The sequence below is a fragment of the Phalangium opilio genome, unplaced genomic scaffold (assembly GCF_054372755.1).
Source record: "Phalangium opilio isolate 3A_F unplaced genomic scaffold, DU_Popi_V2 ptg000060l_1, whole genome shotgun sequence".
Taxonomy (NCBI): Eukaryota; Metazoa; Arthropoda; class Arachnida; order Opiliones; family Phalangiidae; genus Phalangium; species Phalangium opilio.
Window position 1 is genome coordinate 2,829,637 of NW_028324177.1, and position 18,960 is coordinate 2,848,596.

An 18,960-nucleotide genomic window follows, 5' to 3' on the forward strand; every position below is an offset into this window, starting at 1 on the left:
GAATAATCAGAACCAAATAAAAAAATAAAAAAAATAAAAATTGAACTAGTCGAGGAAAGAGCGAAAATGGTTCGAGAGTTTGCGCCGGAAAGTGGCTTGTTACATATTTAACATATACCAAAATTAATACCATTTAATTAAACAAAATACTGTTATGAACGTCTTTAAAAAAATGCAACCTCAAACAAACAGAGCTTTGTTCGTATATCGAAAATCCAGTAGCGTAAGTTTGAAACAATTTTTGGTAACGTACACTTCCGTCTAAGAAACATCTTTTCCCAATAATTTCAGAAACTTTTGACTTCGAGCAGAACCACTGAACAGTGTTTTACATATTTAACATAAACCAAAATTAATATCATATAATTAAACATCGTGTTATAAACGACTTTAAAAAAACTCTGCCTCAAATTGCCAGAGCTACGTTGGTATGCCGAAATTAAGAAAACATGTTTGAGATACAATGAACAGCAATGGGTTTACCTTTAATGTAGAATTTGAATTTAAATAAGGCGAATGTTAAATGTTATTAAATGAAAGAATGTTATTAAATGAAAGAATCTATACAGTTCTGTTTGTCATAATTTTCATTTAAAAGTTATGTCCAACGTTTAGTCAGCGGAGCGGAGCCGGAGGTTTCAACATTAAGGTGTAAAATTTACCTCTACAATGTGTCCCAGCTGTCACAAATAACACTATAGTAATTGATGGATCTACAAGTAAGATTAATAATTAATTTGTTTATAATTTATTTGAACCTACCGACAGTAATCGTAAAGTCTGGCTTTTGAAATTACCAAAGTTGATGTTGCCCAATGCCTATACATTATTGCCTAACTATAACACTATTTAGACCGAGGCTTAGCGAAATTGTCTAATAATAAAATATTCTGGTTGTTTTAAAGTTTAAAAATAATTATAGTAAATTTCAATGAGGTTTTTGTTACGAAAATAATTAAAATCAGACCTATTTAGCCTCCATTTTAATTCCAATTAAAAAACTTTGGTTTTAAGCGCTTAAAGACGCGGGTGATCTAACGCCATGTTTTTCTTGCTTAAGTCCCCCTAACGGTGTGAATCACGACAAATACGCCGTAAGTCCTGGTAAGTCCAACATAAAAAATTAGGAGTAAATTGCGTGTCTCTATCAGTGGTAAAACGCCGTAATTCCAATACCCAAAACAACGTAAGTCAAAGTATGTGTTAATAATGATAAAAATCAATACTTAAACTTAATTGATCTTTATGAAACTTGAAAAGTCGGTAGAATGAAGTGTTATCTTTCATTTAAAATGGTTCCCAAACGCAACGAATGAATAGTTTTCCTTATATGCCTTCTGAGAAAATGCTCTTTTTTATAAAATTCCCATGTTATGACTAGGGAAAAATATAGTATCTTTCGCCAAATGTCGGATTCATTTTATGGATTCTAAAACCACCCTTAGCAACTTTATTCTTTATAGAATTAACTATTTGATGGATCTTTTTGAAATTTTAACCACAAAATTTGGGCCAAAATTTTAGTTCACTGGCAAAATTTCAAAGCAGCAAACACAATACGCAAAAAGTTACGGCCAATCAAAGAACCCTCCTTTAGCATTAGAGGCAGTATCAAGTCTTATCTAAGAGAGCGACCGCTCTCCTAGAATAAGAAATATAATTGAAAGTAACTTACATTCAACTAAATACTTTCTCTAACCAAAGAGAATGTACCAAGAGGAGCAGAAAGTTTAGCCTTTCACAAGGCTTTTGAAAATCCCGGCCACGATTTTGTAGTAACTAGATCCGGTTTTTGGTTTTTGGCTTAGCAGGCGACGTCTTTTATTGGTTAAATTATTTCGACAGCTTAATTTTGGTGGTGGCAAAGGGTTTATCTCTGGGTTGACCGTTGACGTACAAAAGGTGATTTTTAAGCAGACGGCAGGGTCACGAGAACAACCGGAACTAGTTTCTCCAAATTCAGAGTCGGTCCCTATCTCGAAAGTTTCTGCTCCTCTTGGTATATTCTCTTTGCTCTAACTTAGGTTACGTTCTAACCTAACATAGACTTTCAAGCTTTAACGGGCCTAATGTCGTCTGCTATTTCACGCGCCTGTTTTTTTAATTGGATATAGTTTCAGTATTGGTCACGGCGTGGCGCTAGAGAGACTCTTGCCACTAGGAACTACACGCCCTATCTCCATTCCAGTCCATCTGTGTTTAATGGTCTTAGATGCAATTAACTGGCTCTTTAATAAGGCTCAGTTTTAAAATTTAGAAAAACTTCTGTAGCTCTTATTCTCGCCGATAAAAAGTACAAAATGTGTACTCGGCAGGATTTTTGTACATCAATTTGATGTTTTTATTTAAATCCGTGAAAACTGGCTCTTTAATGAAAGGCTCAGTTTAGAGGTACTTTGGCTCTGCTTATTTAATTTTGCCAAGAAAAACGTACAAAATTTGTACTTGGCTCAATTTTTCTACGAATTTTCTGATTCGATTAGAAAATTAACCGAAAATACTGTTGAAAACAGCTAACGCTTTTATCGCTTGTAATTAAAGCGTTTTGGACCACCTATTAAGAATCGTGTTTGGCTGAATCACGCTAAAAAGGCTTTTCAAAAGCTGTAAGACAACCTATACGAAAGCAACGTGCGGAAGTCCCAGACGCCAAACAGATTCTGACCGGAATAATTTTAGCGCTCTTCGGCGAGTGGTAGAGCAGAGACAATTATTGAAGGGAGTGGAAACTTTCGCTTTTAACATTGCATATGACGCTGGATCTCAAACGAGCGAGCGAGCCTAGAGTCAATTCTCAGGTTAACTCCGGTCACATGAAAGAACTACCGGAACTGGTCTGTAATTTCTGATCATGTGGTTTTTAGACCGTCTTTCAACTTAAGTTTTTATTCCCCAGTTGAATTCTCTCTGGTGGGAGAGCTTCGGAAAATATCATCCATAGTAAAATTCGTGGACGCTTCGCGCCATCTAGGTTTTCATCCGATAGAACGCTTTCACTTTTTATTTCTGTAAATCCCATTCAAGTATTCCCCCTAATAAACACAAGTGACTCAATGGTGAGAACAGAAATGAAAGTATATTTCATTAATTACTTTAATGACCATTAGAGTCGGGATTACTATAGTGTTTGGATACGTTTGATAATTATTCTAGAAAATTAATAATTCGTTTTAATCCTGATTAGCTATTTAAATTTTATTAAAATTAAATTTCTTAGAATAGGCCAAAGAATCGCACCTCGCCATGAAAAATACAGATTTTTTCGAATCGCCCGCAGGAAAGATCCTATTTTATTATTGGTTTAAAAAATATCTCACACTCGGCGGATGTCTAAGGGTGATTTGGGAGAGTTTGAATTAGGATTACTTGAGAAAAAAAGTGGTAAATTACAGGGGTGAAAGAAGGTGTTTTTTTAAAATTATTACTACTTCTTTATATTCAAATAATGAAACGAATTAGTCTCGGATAATTAAAATATGTAAAGGGGCCTAAACTGACTAAATTAAATTGAAGATATATTTCTCGCTAGCACTCCCGGCAATAAATAGGATGAAATTTGATGATTAGTTTCAATGAAGATTCTTATCGTGATTGTTGCGGTATTTTGAGACTAGCTTACTGCATTTTTTAAACCGATTAAAAAGTCGAATATTTATCATATCTGTATTTCGTTATTTTGAGGTTGCCAAAGGATGGAAATGCAAGTTTATCTCAATAATTAGTTTAATTAAAATTATTTTTCGAATCCGTTTTGCGTTAGGAGACCATGATAATTAAAATGAAAGCGTTAAAAGTTGGAAAAAATTGTCTTTTAGGGTGCCTAAGGGGGCTAAAACTTTAAATAATTATAAAAGATGTTGGGTAAGCCTTTTTAAATGATAATTACTCGTTCTAAATCGATTATTTTGATTAATTTGCTCGATTTTCGGGAATAAACTCGAAGTTGATCGACTGACTAAAGTACAGAATTTTTTGATTCGCCCGCCAGAAATATCCGGTTTGATTATTGGTTGACAAAATATATCATACTCAGCGGGTGCCTAAGAGTAGTTTGGGGTCGTATTAATAAGGATTACTTGAGATAATAAAGTGGAAAGTTACAGGGGGTGAAAGATGGTGTTTTTTTAAATTATACCACTTGTTTACATTGAAGAAATTAAATGAATTAGCCCGAGATAATTAAGAAACATAAAGGGGCCTAAGCTGACTAGAGTACAGAATTCTGGGCGGAGTTAAGTTGAAGATATTTTTGGTGCATGCACTGCCGGCATTTGTCGAGCCTTTATCGTATCAATTAGAGATGAATATTTATCATATTTGGCTTTCGTTGTTTTGAGGTTACCAATTCCAAAGGGTAGAAATGAAAGTTTTCCTCATTAATTAGTTTCATTACAATTATATTTGTAATCTATATTGTGTTAGGAGACATTGATCATTAAAATTTAAGCGTTTAAATTGTAATAATGGCCTTTTTAGGGTGTCTAAGGGTACGAAAATTTACAATTGGCGTTAAATAATTATAAAAGATGTTTAATAAGCCTTTTTCCATGATAATTACTCGTTCTAAATCGATTGTTTTAATTAATTTGATCGATTTGCGCGAAAAAAAAACCCGTTATGATCGACTGACTAAAGTGCAGAATTTTTTGAATCGCCCGCCGGAAAGATCCGGTTTGATTATTGGTTGACAAAATATATCCTACTCAGCGGGTGCCTAAGGGTGGTTTGGATAGTTTTAATTAGGATTACTTGAGAAAATCAAGTGGTAAATTACAGGAGGTGAAAGAAGGTGTTTTTTTTATAATTATACTAATTCTTTATATTCAAATAATGAAACTAATTATTCTCGGATAATTAAAATATGCTGACTATAGTACAGAATTGTGGGCGGCGTTAAATTGAAGATATATTTCTCGGATGCACTCCCGGCATCTGTCGAGCCTTTATCGTAACGCAATATATATGATTACACTTAATGATTAGTTTTAATGAAGATTAGTATCGTGATTGATATGGTATTTGGAAACTAGCTTACTGTATTTTTTAAACCGATAAAAAAGTCGTTTATTTATCATACCTGGATTTCGTAATTTTGAGGTGGCCAAAAAATAAAAATAAACGTGTACCTCATTAATTAGTTTAATTACAATTATGTTTGGAATCGGTATTGTGTTACTCTTTTAGGAGACCTTAATGATTAAAATTTACGCGTTTAAAAGTACAGAATTTGTCAAGTGGCTGATGTTTTGAGGTTACCTAAGAATAGAAATACAAGTTTATTTATAATAATTAGTTTAATTACAAGTATGTTCGGGATTGGTTTGGTGTTCTGTAGCAAAATAATTTACTACATGTATTATTAAGCCTATATTATATTGATTTTTACCTCAAGTTATTTACTTCACCCTAGTTTAAATATAGTTCGTTTCTATGGGTTTTCAATAGGCCTCGTGATAAACATGTTTTTCACTCCACACTCAATGTAGTAGAATAGAAAGTAGTAAATGACTATAGCCTATCCTTTTCCCCTTTCACGTATTTATTTTCAAAACCACAAAAACTGCCATACCTAGGGCCATAGGAATTATTTACGGGTATTGTTATTTTGCATGCTATAGAAAGTATACCTTTAGAAAGTACGCTTTGCCTGTGCGATGCCAGTAGATAAAGATTAGACACGGTAACAAGTGCACGTGCAAAACCCTTTAAAATATTATCGAAAGGTCACAAGTGCACGTGCATCGCAAGAGAGAGAGAAACAAATCCTTTACAATATCATAGAAAGGTCACGAGTGCGGGTCGTGACCTAGCAAACACTCTGAGAGAGGTGGTCAACTCGAAAACCATAGAAAGAGGAAAGGGGTAAACAAGCGCCTCTTGTGGACTGGTTGATGATTGGCCAATAAGATCATCCGGAGGTCCTAGAAGCCCAAGAACCGACCAGATACCATAATATAAAAAAGCGAGATGAAGCGGCTAACAATAATCACTCTTGGAATTGGACTTGAACTCTTAAGTTCTTAATCGCTCGCTCCGGCCGGACACGACTACCTGACAATGCCGAGTTCCTGAACATAACCCTAAAAACCCAGCGCTGGTCGCCAACCTTTATCCGGGTTCCCGAAGGTTCCTTGCCGTCTGACCATGGTCCAACTGCCGTCACCAACTGCGAGCGGAATACCACAGTTCCTAAACTTCTAAAACTAGCCAAGATGACGCAACTACTCGCCACTCAACACCAAGACACCGCCTCCCTCTCTAACACGAAACAGTGATGAGTACTCATTAATTTAATTACCGTTAAAGACAATAACAGAACAATAGTAGATAATAATAGTATAAATAGTAGTAGATAAAACTGGCATCGTTAGCTTAGGGTTGCATGATATTTTGGGGGATTGTGTCGCGCCAAGTCTATTACTTTTGTCGCGTATATACGTAATCATTATGTCGCGTATATTATATATTGTTAGTTTTAAGTTAAGATATTAGTCCACTAGTTGTTAGGGACTAATTAAGACCAAAACATATGCGCATAGAAACACCGGCCAATAGAACGCCGAAATAGTAAATAGTAGCCCAATAATAGTTAATTCCTTATCTAAATAAATATGACTCACTAAGGTATGGCAAATTACGTTTCCGACTTACTTATTACAATCTAGTGTTAAATTTAAAACCCAACCTAATAATAGTAGTAGAATGTTAACGGGGAATAAGCGTTTAGTAGAAAAATACGGTTACCCCATCATGATTAGTTATTATAAAGGTTTATTTCAAATAATTCACACTTAATTAAGGAAAAAAACGCAAATCGGCCAATCAAACTAAAGTACAGAATTTTTCGAAACCCTGCTACGCAGCTTCAGCGCCTTCTGTCTCAAATTTCTCGAAGTACGCGCGTGCCTAAGGTTGATTTTAATAAAATATTGTTGAAAAAAACTTTAAAAGTTTAAAGAGGTGTTTTTAATAATATTATTAGTTAATTAGCTAAAACAACTTTCCGGGGATAATTAAAAATATAAAAGGGGCTTAAGCCGACTAAAGTACAGAATTGTGGGTGGAGTTAAGTGCCGTGAATGAAAATCGTTAATTTTTGAAGAATTTGTTGATTTGAATGATAAAATAGCTTAAATTCGTAACGTTTTAATAATTTTTTAACTATAATTTATTGTATTTTACTCCACATTGGTCTCCTTGGTGAAAAATGACGTTTAGGAGGAAGTTACCTCTACCGCCGTTTCAACCGACTGAAAATTTAGTGATTTCCGACCTTAGGCACATTCGCTTTTTTCTGTACTTAAGTCTTCCCCAATTATAACAGCGCTATCTAAAACCACAAAATCTACAGTTAAGCTTCAGAAGTATCATTTACAAGTCATGGATTAGGTTTACCCAACTTCGCTAGCCTTTCGCAGCGAACGAGGGAACACTATATTACCCCCAAAACTTTAACACATTCCCGAATTAACCCAAAATCAAAAATAGGAGAAATCTGATAGTAGGCTGCAGCGGCCTCACCTCTGAAGCCGTTGCAGACGATGATGGAGGGCTGAGCACCCTGGTCCACTTTTTGGACTATGTTCAGCCCGCCATCATCTAAGCTCCTCCTCCTTTCCTATCCCATCCAAAAAACCCCTGTTCCCAAACTCAAACCGAGACGAGAAGGAACGCCGGTTTGTTGTAATAAGTTAGTTCAAGTTTGGTTCTCGAACCATAAAATCGCCTTTTGTTTTCTGCGGGTCAGATCCGCTTCGTCCCGAACGAGTTAGTTCGTGTTTTCCGCGGGACCAGGCACGGGTCCGTTTTTTGATTTATACGTAATTTCGCGAGCGAAAAGATTTGTATTCCGCGTGACATCGCGCCTCCAAAATTGGATCCTCACTTAAATATTTTCAACGTAAATATCGTTTCACTTTAATAAAGACTTTGTTCAAAAGATCAACCACAAGGTATGTTTTATTTTCCTCTGGTTTAATTCCCTTATGGGACGATAGTGACGATTTGAGTTAGGCCTACATAACTCCCCTTCGCTATCGGAAATTAGGGTCTTGTAGCGCGAATCCCCCTCCACGACCGGCCACATAGTTTTTCCCGGGGCGATCCGTTACAAATGGTGCCGTGCCCGTGGTTTTTGGGCCTCGGTCTCTTTTTCGGCGGGGTGCTCGGGCCCGATTCGTGAGCTTAGCTACAGGTTGAAACGTGTTTAGACAGAAAGTCGCCATATTGGATCCCTATCTTCGCGAACATTCGAGAAGGATTTCCCGATTTTTATTTTGTTTCAAATTAAGTTATAGATTATTACTGCTATCATGGATTTAAATTGAATTAATTATTTTTGGAATTAACGGCGTGTTAAATCGTATTCTTTTCGGGATAAATATTTTTGAATAAATTATTTTATGAATTAAATGAACACTCCCGAATCGTTCCCAAATTTAAATTTATACCGTGAAAGACGCGATACTGAGTCTACTTCAACTCAAGATAATAATTCGGACTCCTCAGAATCAACATTACCGTTAGCTAAGCCTAACCTACAAGTACTCACAAGTACCTACAATTACTCACAAGTACCTACAAGTACCTACAAGTACTCACAAGTACCTACAAACACCGACAAGCACCCACAAGTACATACCTACAAGCACCCACAAGTACCTACAAGCACCCTCAAGTACCTACAAACACCGATAAGTACCCGGGGCAAGCACCCGGGGCAAGTACCGACAAGCACCCACAAGTACCTACAAGCACCCACAAGTACCTACAAGCACCCACAAGTACCTACAAGCACCCACAAGTACCTACAAGCACCCACAAGTACCTACAAGCACCCACAAGTACCTACAAGCACCCACAAGTACCTACAAGCACCCACAAGTACCTACAAGCACCCACAAGTACCTACAAGCACCCACAAGTACCTACAAGCACTTACAAGTACCTACAAGCACTTACAAGTACCTACAAGCACTTACAAGTACCTACAAGCACCCAAAAGTACCTACAAGCACCCAAAAGTACCTACAAGCACCCAAAAGTACCTACAAGCACCCAAAAGTACCCACAAGCACTCACAAGTACCCACAAGCACTCACAAGTACCCACAAGTACCCACAAGCACTCACAAGTACCCACAAGCACTCACAAGTACCCACAAGCACTCACAAGTACCCACAAGCACTCACAAGTACCCACAAGCAGTCACAAGTACCCACAAGTACCTACAAGCACCCACAAGCACCCACAAGTATCTACAAGTACCCACAAGTACCTACGAGCACCCACAAGTACCTACGAGTACCCACAAGTACCTACAAGTACCCACAAGTACCTACAAGCACCCATAAGTACCTATAAACACCCACAAGTACCTACAAGCACCCACAAGTACCTACAAGCACCCACAAGTACCTACAAGCACCCACAAGTACCTACAAGCACCCACAAGTACCTACAAGCACCCACAAGTACCTACAAGCACCCACAAGTACCTACAAGCACCCACAAGTACCTACAAGCACCCACAAGTACCTACAAGCACCCACAAGTACCTACAAGCACCCACAAGTACCTACAAGCACCCACAAGTACCTACAAGCACCCACAAGTACCTACAAGCACCCACAAGTACCTACAAGCACCCACAAGTACCTATAAACACCCACAAGCACCTACAAGCACCCACAAGTACCTACAATCTTCCACAAGTACCCGGGGCAAGCATCTACAAGTACCCTGGGCAAGTACCTACAAGTACCCACAAGTACCTACAAGCACTCACAAGTACCCACAAGCACTCACAAGTACCCACAAGCACTCACAAGTACCCACAAGCACTCACAAGTACCCACAAGCACTCACAAGTACCCACAAGTACCTACAAGCACCCACAAGTACCTACAAACACCCACAAGCACCCACAAGTACCCACAAGTACCCACAAGAACCCACAAGAACCCACAAGTACCTACAAGAACCCACAAGTACCTACAAGCACCCACAAGTACCTACAAGCACCCACAAGTACCTACAAGCACCCACAAGTACCTACAAGCACCCACAAGTACCTACAAGCACCCTCAAGTACCTACAAGCACCCACAAGTACCTACAAGCACCCACAAGTACCTACAAGCACCCACAAGTACCTACAAGCACCCACAAGTACCTACAAGCACCCACAAGTACCTACAAGCACCCACAAGTACCTACAAGCACCCACAAGTACCTACAAGCACCCACAAGTACCTACAAGCACCCACAAGTACCTACAAGCACCCACAAGTACCTATAAACACCCACAAGCACCTACAAGCACCCACAAGTACCTACAATCTTCCACAAGTACCCGGGGCAAGCATCTACAAGTACCCTGGGCAAGTACCTACAAGTACCCACAAGTACCTACAAGCACTCACAAGTACCCACAAGCACTCACAAGTACCCACAAGCACTCACAAGTACCCACAAGCACTCACAAGTACCCACAAGCACTCACAAGTACCCACAAGTACCTACAAGCACCCACAAGTACCTACAAACACCCACAAGCACCCACAAGTACCCACAAGTACCCACAAGAACCCACAAGAACCCACAAGTACCTACAAGAACCCACAAGTACCTACAAGCACCCACAAGTACCTACAAGCACCCACAAGTACCTACAAGCACCCACAAGTACCTACAAGCACCCACAAGTACCTACAAGCACCCACAAGTACCTACAAGCACCCACAAGTACCTACAAGCACCCACAAGTACCTACAAGCACCCACAAGTACCTACAAGCACCCACAAGTACCTACAAGCACCCACAAGTACCTACAAGCACCCACAAGTACCTACAAGCACCCACAAGTACCTACAAGCACCCACAAGTACCTACAAGCACCCACAAGTACCTACAAGCACCCACAAGTACCTACAAGCACCCACAAGTACCTACAAGCACCCACAAGCACCTACAAGCACCTACAAGCACCCACAAGTACCTACAAGCACCCACAAGTACCTATAAACACCCACAAGCACCTACAAGCACCCACAAGTACCTACAATCTTCCACAAGTACCCGGGGCAAGCATCTACAAGTACCCTGGGCAAGTACCCACAAGCACCTACAAGTACCCACAAGTGCCTACAAGCACTCACAAGTACCCACAAGCACTCACAAGTACCCACAAGCACTCACAAGTACCCACAAGCACTCACAAGTACCCACAAGTACCCACAAGTACCTACAAGCACCCACAAGTACCTACAAACACCCACAAGCACCCACAAGTACCTACAAGCACCCACAAGTACCTACAAGTACCCACAAGTACCTACAAGAACCCACAAGTACCTACAAGCACCCACAAGTACCTACAAGCACCCACAAGCACCTACAAGTACCCACAAGCACCTACAAGTACCCACAAGTACCTACAACAACCTGGATCACGCGACTCGCGGACGCAGGCTGCTCGCGCTATTGGTTCAACTTCCACAGAATGAAGAAAACTGAAAATGTCAACATAACTTGTTATCAGGCACAAATCTAGGCCCTCCCTTGTTCTCAATCTGGTTGAAAATTGACGAAATGGGTATCAGCGCGCTAACAGGTTAACCTGACGTTTAACTCAAGAGCCGTACTTCCGTAATTAACTAAAACTAACATACTTAGACTTAATTGTTTTTCATGCTACTTGCAAAAGGCACACCCTGAATACTTAATTGTTAAATTAAGAGTATTCCGAAAAGTAACTTCGCTCTAGTTTTTCAGTTAGAGGTGGCTAAATATCATGAAAAACCCCATGTTAATCTCCATAGGAAAATTGGTAAAAGCATGTGATTTTTGCTTTAACGTTACAAAAGAGTATCAAGTCATATCTACAAGGGCCTACCGGCCCTGTAGAATACCTCACTATTCAAAACTAGCCACTCCACTCAATAAATTGAAGAAGAAAGGCGTCAAGTTCACATGGGGTCCTGATCAAGAGGAATCTTTTCAGAAGATAAAAGAAGCCATCTGCAGTTCACCACCATTGGCCGCGTATAAACCAGATGCGCCGAGCATATTGACAACAGATGCATCAGACGCCGGCTTGGGCGCGATGTTATCTCAAGTCCAAGATGGAAGAGAAGTTCCAATCGCGTATGCGAGCCGAAATCTTCGAAATGCGGAATCCAAATACAGTACTTCAGAAAAGGAATGTCTAGCAATTTATTGGGCCATCGGACATTTCCGCCCTTACTTGGAAAGCAAACCTTTTACAGTCGTAACAGATCATAAGGCGTTACAGTGGCTATTTGGACTCAAAGAACCAAACTCGAAACTTGTCAGATGGGCAATGTATCTTCAGACGTTCGATTTCAAGGTTCAACATAAGAAGGGAGTCGAAAACGTCGTAGCCGACGCCCTCTCACGAGCTCCAATAGGACTGTTCGCCATGTCGATAGCCTCCATCATGGAAGAAGACAATCAGATCACGTCATCGGAAGAATCGACCACACCATCGGATCATTCACACGTCGCGTATTTTTTACCACCTTACCCTCACGCAAATTTTCATATCTTCGATCGCGACGATATTATCACCGCTCAAGGAGAAGATCCTGTTATTCGCGCAATCATAGAACAATTGCGACAAGAAAATCCTCCGGACAACGCAGATTACGAAATGGTAAACAACCTCGTGTACCGCAAAGCGTCAGGAGTTCGTCCAGCGAGGATCTATCTACCAAAATCCCTCAGAAGAGAAGCCTTAAGACTCTTACATGATCATCCTCTATCTGTCCATAGAGGAAAATACAAAACAAGTGAAAAAGTAGGACACAGATACTGGTGGCCCGATCTTGACAAAGACGTCACACGATACGTCAGAGAATGTGTTCTTTGCCAACAGTACAAGATCAGTAACCGTAGGACCCCTGGCCTTATGATATCTACAGTTCCGACTGGACCATTCGACAAAATCGGAGTTGATATCATGGGACCCTTTCCGATCAGCAGGAGAGGATACCGATTTCTTCTTGTCTTTACGGATTACATGACCAAATTCGTGGAATTAGTCCCATTAAAAAGAATAACAGCCGACGCATGTGCCCTCGCATTGAAGAACTTTGTATGTCGATGGGGAGCTCCGAAACAAATCCTTAGCGACAGAGGAACACAGTTCGTGTCCTCACTATGGCGCAACACGTGCAAATTATACAACATTGGACCGATTCATACATCGCCATACCACCCTCAGTCGAACATCACGGAGCGGGTGAACCGAGTCCTTGGAGAAACCATCTCCATATACGTTGAAAATAATCACCGAACGTGGGATGAAACTCTGAACGCCCTTGCGTTCGCGATAAACTCAGCGCCCCATGAAACGACCAAAAGATCTCCCTTTTATTTAAACATGGGACGAGAACCGAGACTCCCATGGGACATCGACATAGGGATGCCCATCGAGGAATTTGAAGATCGTTCGGAGACCCTGAAAACTTTGAAGGATCAATGGAAATTTACTAAGACTTTCTCGAAATTGGCTCAAGCCAAGCAGAAAAAATACTATGATCTCAGACGAGAAGATCTCGAATTCGACATCAGAGTCCTTCGAGGAAGTTGTTGAAATGATCGGACCTTTCCGATTTGTGGATAAGATACCGAAAACGAGATCGAAAGAAGTCCAACCAACGGCAGAAATCCGACCCACGGACGAAGTCCGCCCAACGGAAGAAGTCCGACCCACAGAGGAAGGTCGAGAGAATATAGTCAGTCCAGAAGTGACACAACCGACAGACGCCTCAGTGACTCCAGAACCACAAATACAATTGGACCCTACAAAACCGGAACGAGAAAAAAGGGAACACCCGACTACGTCAACAACCGAAGACATTAAACCTAAGAAAAAGACCCTCCGAAAATTGAGTACTTCGACGGATGTCGACCGAATAACGGAACCGGAACAGGAAAAGAGAGGTTTTACAACCCCTTTGTTCATCGCTCCGGAACCAACTCCAAGACCTACACGGTAAATGATGAGTAGCAGTATCTCAAGTGACGAGCCAGAGATCCACGATCCCCGCAAAAGAAGTCACCCCCCTACCTCATCTTCAGTCATTGGAAGGAGAAAGAAACCACTGCGAAAAGTATCGAGCAGTAAATGCACGTCGTCAAAAGAACCGTCCCTCTCGCGTCCCCAAGCTGAAAGACGAAGAGAATTGCGTCTGCCAGACCACCTCAGTTCGTCATCAGAAGATATAGACCGAAAGGAAGACAGACAACAACGAAGAAAGCGCATGAGAGCTACGACGACGACTAGTTCATCGACAAAGCCAGTGAAAAAGACGCCGAAGTTCCATACCATATCCACTAGTCCGGAAGGGGAAGCCCGTCTTCCGTTAAATGAACCAAGTTCGAATAAGTCAGAAGCCCCGAAACCTAACCCTTTAGTTCCTATGGATGAACTGTCCGAAGCCACGAGTACTGGAGAAGATATGCACTCTCCCGACTCTCCAGCGATTGCAGAACAGTTTCCGACAAATTATGAGAAGCCATTCAAGAAAGGATGGGTTCGCGAGCTGTGTTATAGACACACCGTACAACCCGGCAAAGTAGATCTAGATATATACTATTATCCACCGGGAGGAAAGAAGCGCAGGAAACGTTCGACAAATGAAGTTGCTCAGCACCTACGCATAAACAACATTACGAACTTAGACCCGATAGACTTCTGTTTTAAACGAAAACCAATTGCAAGACCACCTTGGGAAAGGGTTCGACTAGCTCACCCGAGGCGGTTGGCACCCACAGCTGTTTAATCAGAACAACGTGTTCCTACCATTGCGATTCGTCACACTCGATCCCAATGGGAACCCTTCTTATATCCCTATGGGACTCTTTTTAATTCTTTTCTTTTTAGATGGCTACCCCTCCTCCTCTATACTGGAGAGTAGCTCCTCGTAAACAACGAGGCCGGATGTCCACAGTCGCACCTGAGGATTTCCTATTACGTCCAATCCCCAGAGAGCATCCAATTGTTTCATTCCCTGTCACCCACTCGTTCGGCCCACTTTCCCGTGAGGAAGAACCGACGCCCGCCGAACAAGTCCGTCCTCCTCGGATCGCGCCTCCGGTTCCGGAACCAGACATTCTGCTTCTACACGACGAAAACGAGGATCTGGGACATGACCTTCAGCAAGACCCCGTTCGCCCTGACCCAACGGGCTCGGACAGATACCCCACACGCCCTCGTCAAATTTACCTGCCGGACGCGCTCCCAGGCCAAGACGGGCCAGGACAAGATCAAGCGGCCGCTGCCGAAGAGATCCCAAGGCGCACATTAGACGAAATAATGTTTGAGATCGCCCTCCTCTATCCGGCCCCACTGCCTGTGGTTCCACGAGTGGATCTTTCGATCCCACAGGAGGCCGAACCACCTCAACCCGATCTCGCCAATACAGTCCCCAAGGTTGTTGCCCAGGATCCCGAAAATTTTCCCCCTCTCGCTGACGTCCCACAACAGGACCCGCCTATAGTGGACGCCCCACGACCCCTCACGCCTGACCTAGTGCAAGAACCTGAGCCCGAGCAGGAACCGATATCAGACCTCGTCGACGCAGATGTCCCACGACCGCCAAAGCCATTTCCGCTCAGATCTCAGGCCTACCGGGATTACGAGGACTATGGCCCCCTTCCCAGGACAGGCTATACCAATTTGATGAATATGATAAACTGTTCCTCGAGGAGCTACCATATCTCCAGGAACCTCCGAAAGATCGGGACCTGTTCCCCGTTGCGTGGGAGGGGATCCCCAACGGCATTGCCATCCGCCTTTATCCAGTTCATCCGGACGGGTATCCAATTTTGCGCCGTCCAAGCGCGACTTACGTATGCCAAGCATGCGCAGCAGTCGGACGTCATTTATCTTCGCTCTGCCCCCGGAAGTTCATATTACGGGACCGACATCATGGAAACATGAAAACACGAATACACCCTGATTGAACATTCGCCTTATATCCGTTACGTGCCTTTTTTTTCCCGCTATCCTTTTCTCTTTTCTCTTCCTATTTCCCTGCTTTCTTCTCCATCCTCTCCTTCTTTTCCGAGGGGGTGCATGCAGCGGCCTCACCCCTGAAGCCGTTGCAGACGATGATGGAGGGCTGAGCACCCTGGTCCACTTTTTGGACTATGTTCAGCCCGCCATCATCTAAGCTCCTCCTCCTTTCCTATCCCATCCAAAAAACCCCTGTTCCCAAACTCAAACCGAGACGAGAAGGAACGCCGGTTTGTTGTAATAAGTTAGTTCAAGTTTGGTTCTCGAACCATAAGTTCGCCTTTTGTTTTCTGCGGGTCAGATCCGCTTCGTCCCGAACGAGTTGGTTCGTGTTTTCCGCGGGACCAGGCACGGGTCCGTTTTTTGATTTATACGTAATTTCGCGAGCGAAAAGATTTGTATTCCGCGTGACATCGCGCCTCCAAAATTGGATCCTCACTTAAATATTTTCAACGTAAATATCGTTTCACTTTAATAAACACTTTGTTCAAAAGATCAACCACAAGGTATGTTTTATTTTCCTCTGGTTTAATTCCCTTATGGGACGATAGTGATGATTTGAGTTAGGCCTACATAACTCCCCTTCGCTATCGGACATTAGGGTCTTGTAGCGCGAATCCCCCTCCACGACCGGCCACATAGTTTTTCCCGGGGCGATCCGTTACAAGGCATTAAAAATCCAATCAGAAATAAAAAAGCGTGTTGAGATAAAGAACTGTTTATTAAGAATACAAAAAAGGATGCGCGAGAGAGTGTGATACAGAAAAAAACGCGAGACTCGCAAGTCTCCTAAAATGGCTATGGCCTATTTCAAACACCTGCTAACAAAATCATCCTATACGTCGTCTGCTAAAATATTCTAAATGACTTCGAGCTTTGGCTTCGGTTTTTGGGGGTAAAATAGTGTCGGAGGGGATAATAGAACCTTTACAATTTAACTATATCTAGGGCGATAACTGACTCACGGGAAGGGCCGGAAATAAGAAAAATTTCTCATAGGACAAGTGTCCAGTGACCCCCTGTTTGAATGGAAAATTATAGGATTTTGTCCACTGAAGTGTGCAAAAATAGTGTCGCTTCTCCACGGCCAAGCTCTCAAAACATCGGAAAATGTATTGGTCAAACTGTACAGTGACCCCCTTAAACTTGTAAAAAAATTATAGGACATTTTAAAATTTTATTGGACAATGTCCAGTGTCCTGCGCTTATTTCCGGCCCTGCTCACGGGCCGTGATGGCCACTGATGGGGAAACAATTCGTGTGTAATGGGATACGTTATCTTCCCTGGAGGTTTCATATTAATTTATTGTAAAAGAATCAAAGAAGTGAGAATTGAATAGAAACTTTCATTTTTTGAAACCTGCATCGAAAACCGTTAAAATATGTCAGTAGCAATTAAAACCATAATCCAAAAGGCATGATAGACGAGAAGTGTAATGCTTTTCTAGGTAATGTGTCTTATCCCTTCTATAATACTCCTGCTTTGGCAAGCACGCTGACAAAATCGCCATTCCCCGGTTCTCGCCTCTCTCTCTCTCAGAGTCTCTCTCTAGTCTCTACGTTACTCAGCAATAATTTCTTCGTATCCACTTCTTGGAAGACCGCGGGGCAGGGTGGTACTCCAAAGTCACCGTCCCGCTTAACATGGGTTGAAATTAGGTTATATTGTAAAGAAAGTGACATTAAGTTGATTAAATTCAATTGAAGTAAAAGTATGAAGTTCCGAGAGAAGTGCGGACTTTTTTGAGGAGCCTTAATGCGCTCTCGGAACGTAAATACAGCTTTCTTAGTTAGAACAGAGAAACCTTTGTTGCCCGAAGTTGTCGATGGAAGATTAAATATCCTAAAATTATGTGTAAAAACATTGACTACTGTAGAACGAATAGGAGGCTGTGAAACAACGAAAGCTTTTTCGTAAGGATTTATGGCATTAATTCTTAATATTTTTTAAATATTTCAATATCGTAGTATGGTAAGTTAAGGTTTGGCTTTGTAAGCCACGTCAGACTTCTCCCTTCCAATTTGATTGAAAAATATAAATTGCGATTTGAAATCTTTGTTTCTTGGCGATGTTTTTTGTGAGAAGACATGTTTGAGATATAAGGATTTGAATAGTTTTTGATATTGCAAATAAATAGGAATTTAATCTAGTTTAGGTATATATATCTTGAATTGGAAATAATAGAAATATCTTGGACTCGAAATTGGTTTTGAAAAAAGTAAACATCTGGGGTTTGAAACGTACCGTTGGGGTCTTCAAATATCTGGAATTTGAAACGTGCCGTTGGGAGCAGCAAATATCTGGGATTTTGTGGCTACAAATATCTGGGATTTGAAACGTGCCCTTGGGGACTGCAAATATCTGGGATTTGAAACGTGCCGTTGGGGGCAGCAAATATCTGGGATTTGAAACGTGCCGTTGGGGGCTGCAAATATCTGGGATTTGAAACGTGCCGCTGGGGGCTGCAAATATCTGGGATTTGAAACGTGCCGTTGGGGGCTGCAAATATCTGGGATTTGAAACGTGCCCTTGGGGACTGCAAATATCTGGGATTTGAAACGTGCCGCTGGGGGCTGCAAATATCTGGGATTTGAAACGTGCCCTTGGGGACTGCAAATATCTGGGATTTGAAACGTGCCGCTGGGGGCTGCAAATATCTGGGATTTGAAACGTGCCGCTGGGGGCTGCAAATATCTGGGATTTGAAACGTGCCGCTGGGGGCTGCAAATATCTGGGATTTGAAACGTGCCGTTGGGGGCTGCAAATATCTGGGATTTGAAACGTGCCGTTGGGGGCTGCAAATATCTGGGATTTGAAACGTGCCGTTGGGGGCTGCAAATATCTGGGATTTGAAACGTGCCGTTGGGGCCTGCAAATATCTGGGATTTGAAACGTGCCGTTGGGGGCTGCTAAT

General features: G+C 41.7%; 1 protein-coding gene across 1 annotated transcript; it reads left to right on the forward strand.

Annotated features, from left to right (window-relative positions):
• Positions 1-7,753: 7,753 nt before the first annotated feature.
• On the forward strand, positions 7,754-18,814 carry LOC149666547 (uncharacterized). The gene is made up of 2 exons (XM_089841525.1): positions 7,754-7,952; positions 14,912-18,814. The coding sequence occupies exon 2, from the start codon at positions 14,912-14,914 to the stop codon at positions 15,968-15,970; it is 1,059 nt and encodes a 352-aa protein (XP_089697651.1). The 5' UTR covers positions 7,754-7,952; the 3' UTR covers positions 15,971-18,814.
• The last annotated feature ends 146 nt before the right edge of the window (positions 18,815-18,960 follow it).

Excerpts from the sequence above, each read along its gene's own strand:
- LOC149666547 (XM_089841525.1), top strand. The coding sequence starts at position 14,912 with ATGGCTACCCCTCCTCCTCTATACTGGAGAGTAGCTCCTCGTAAACAA.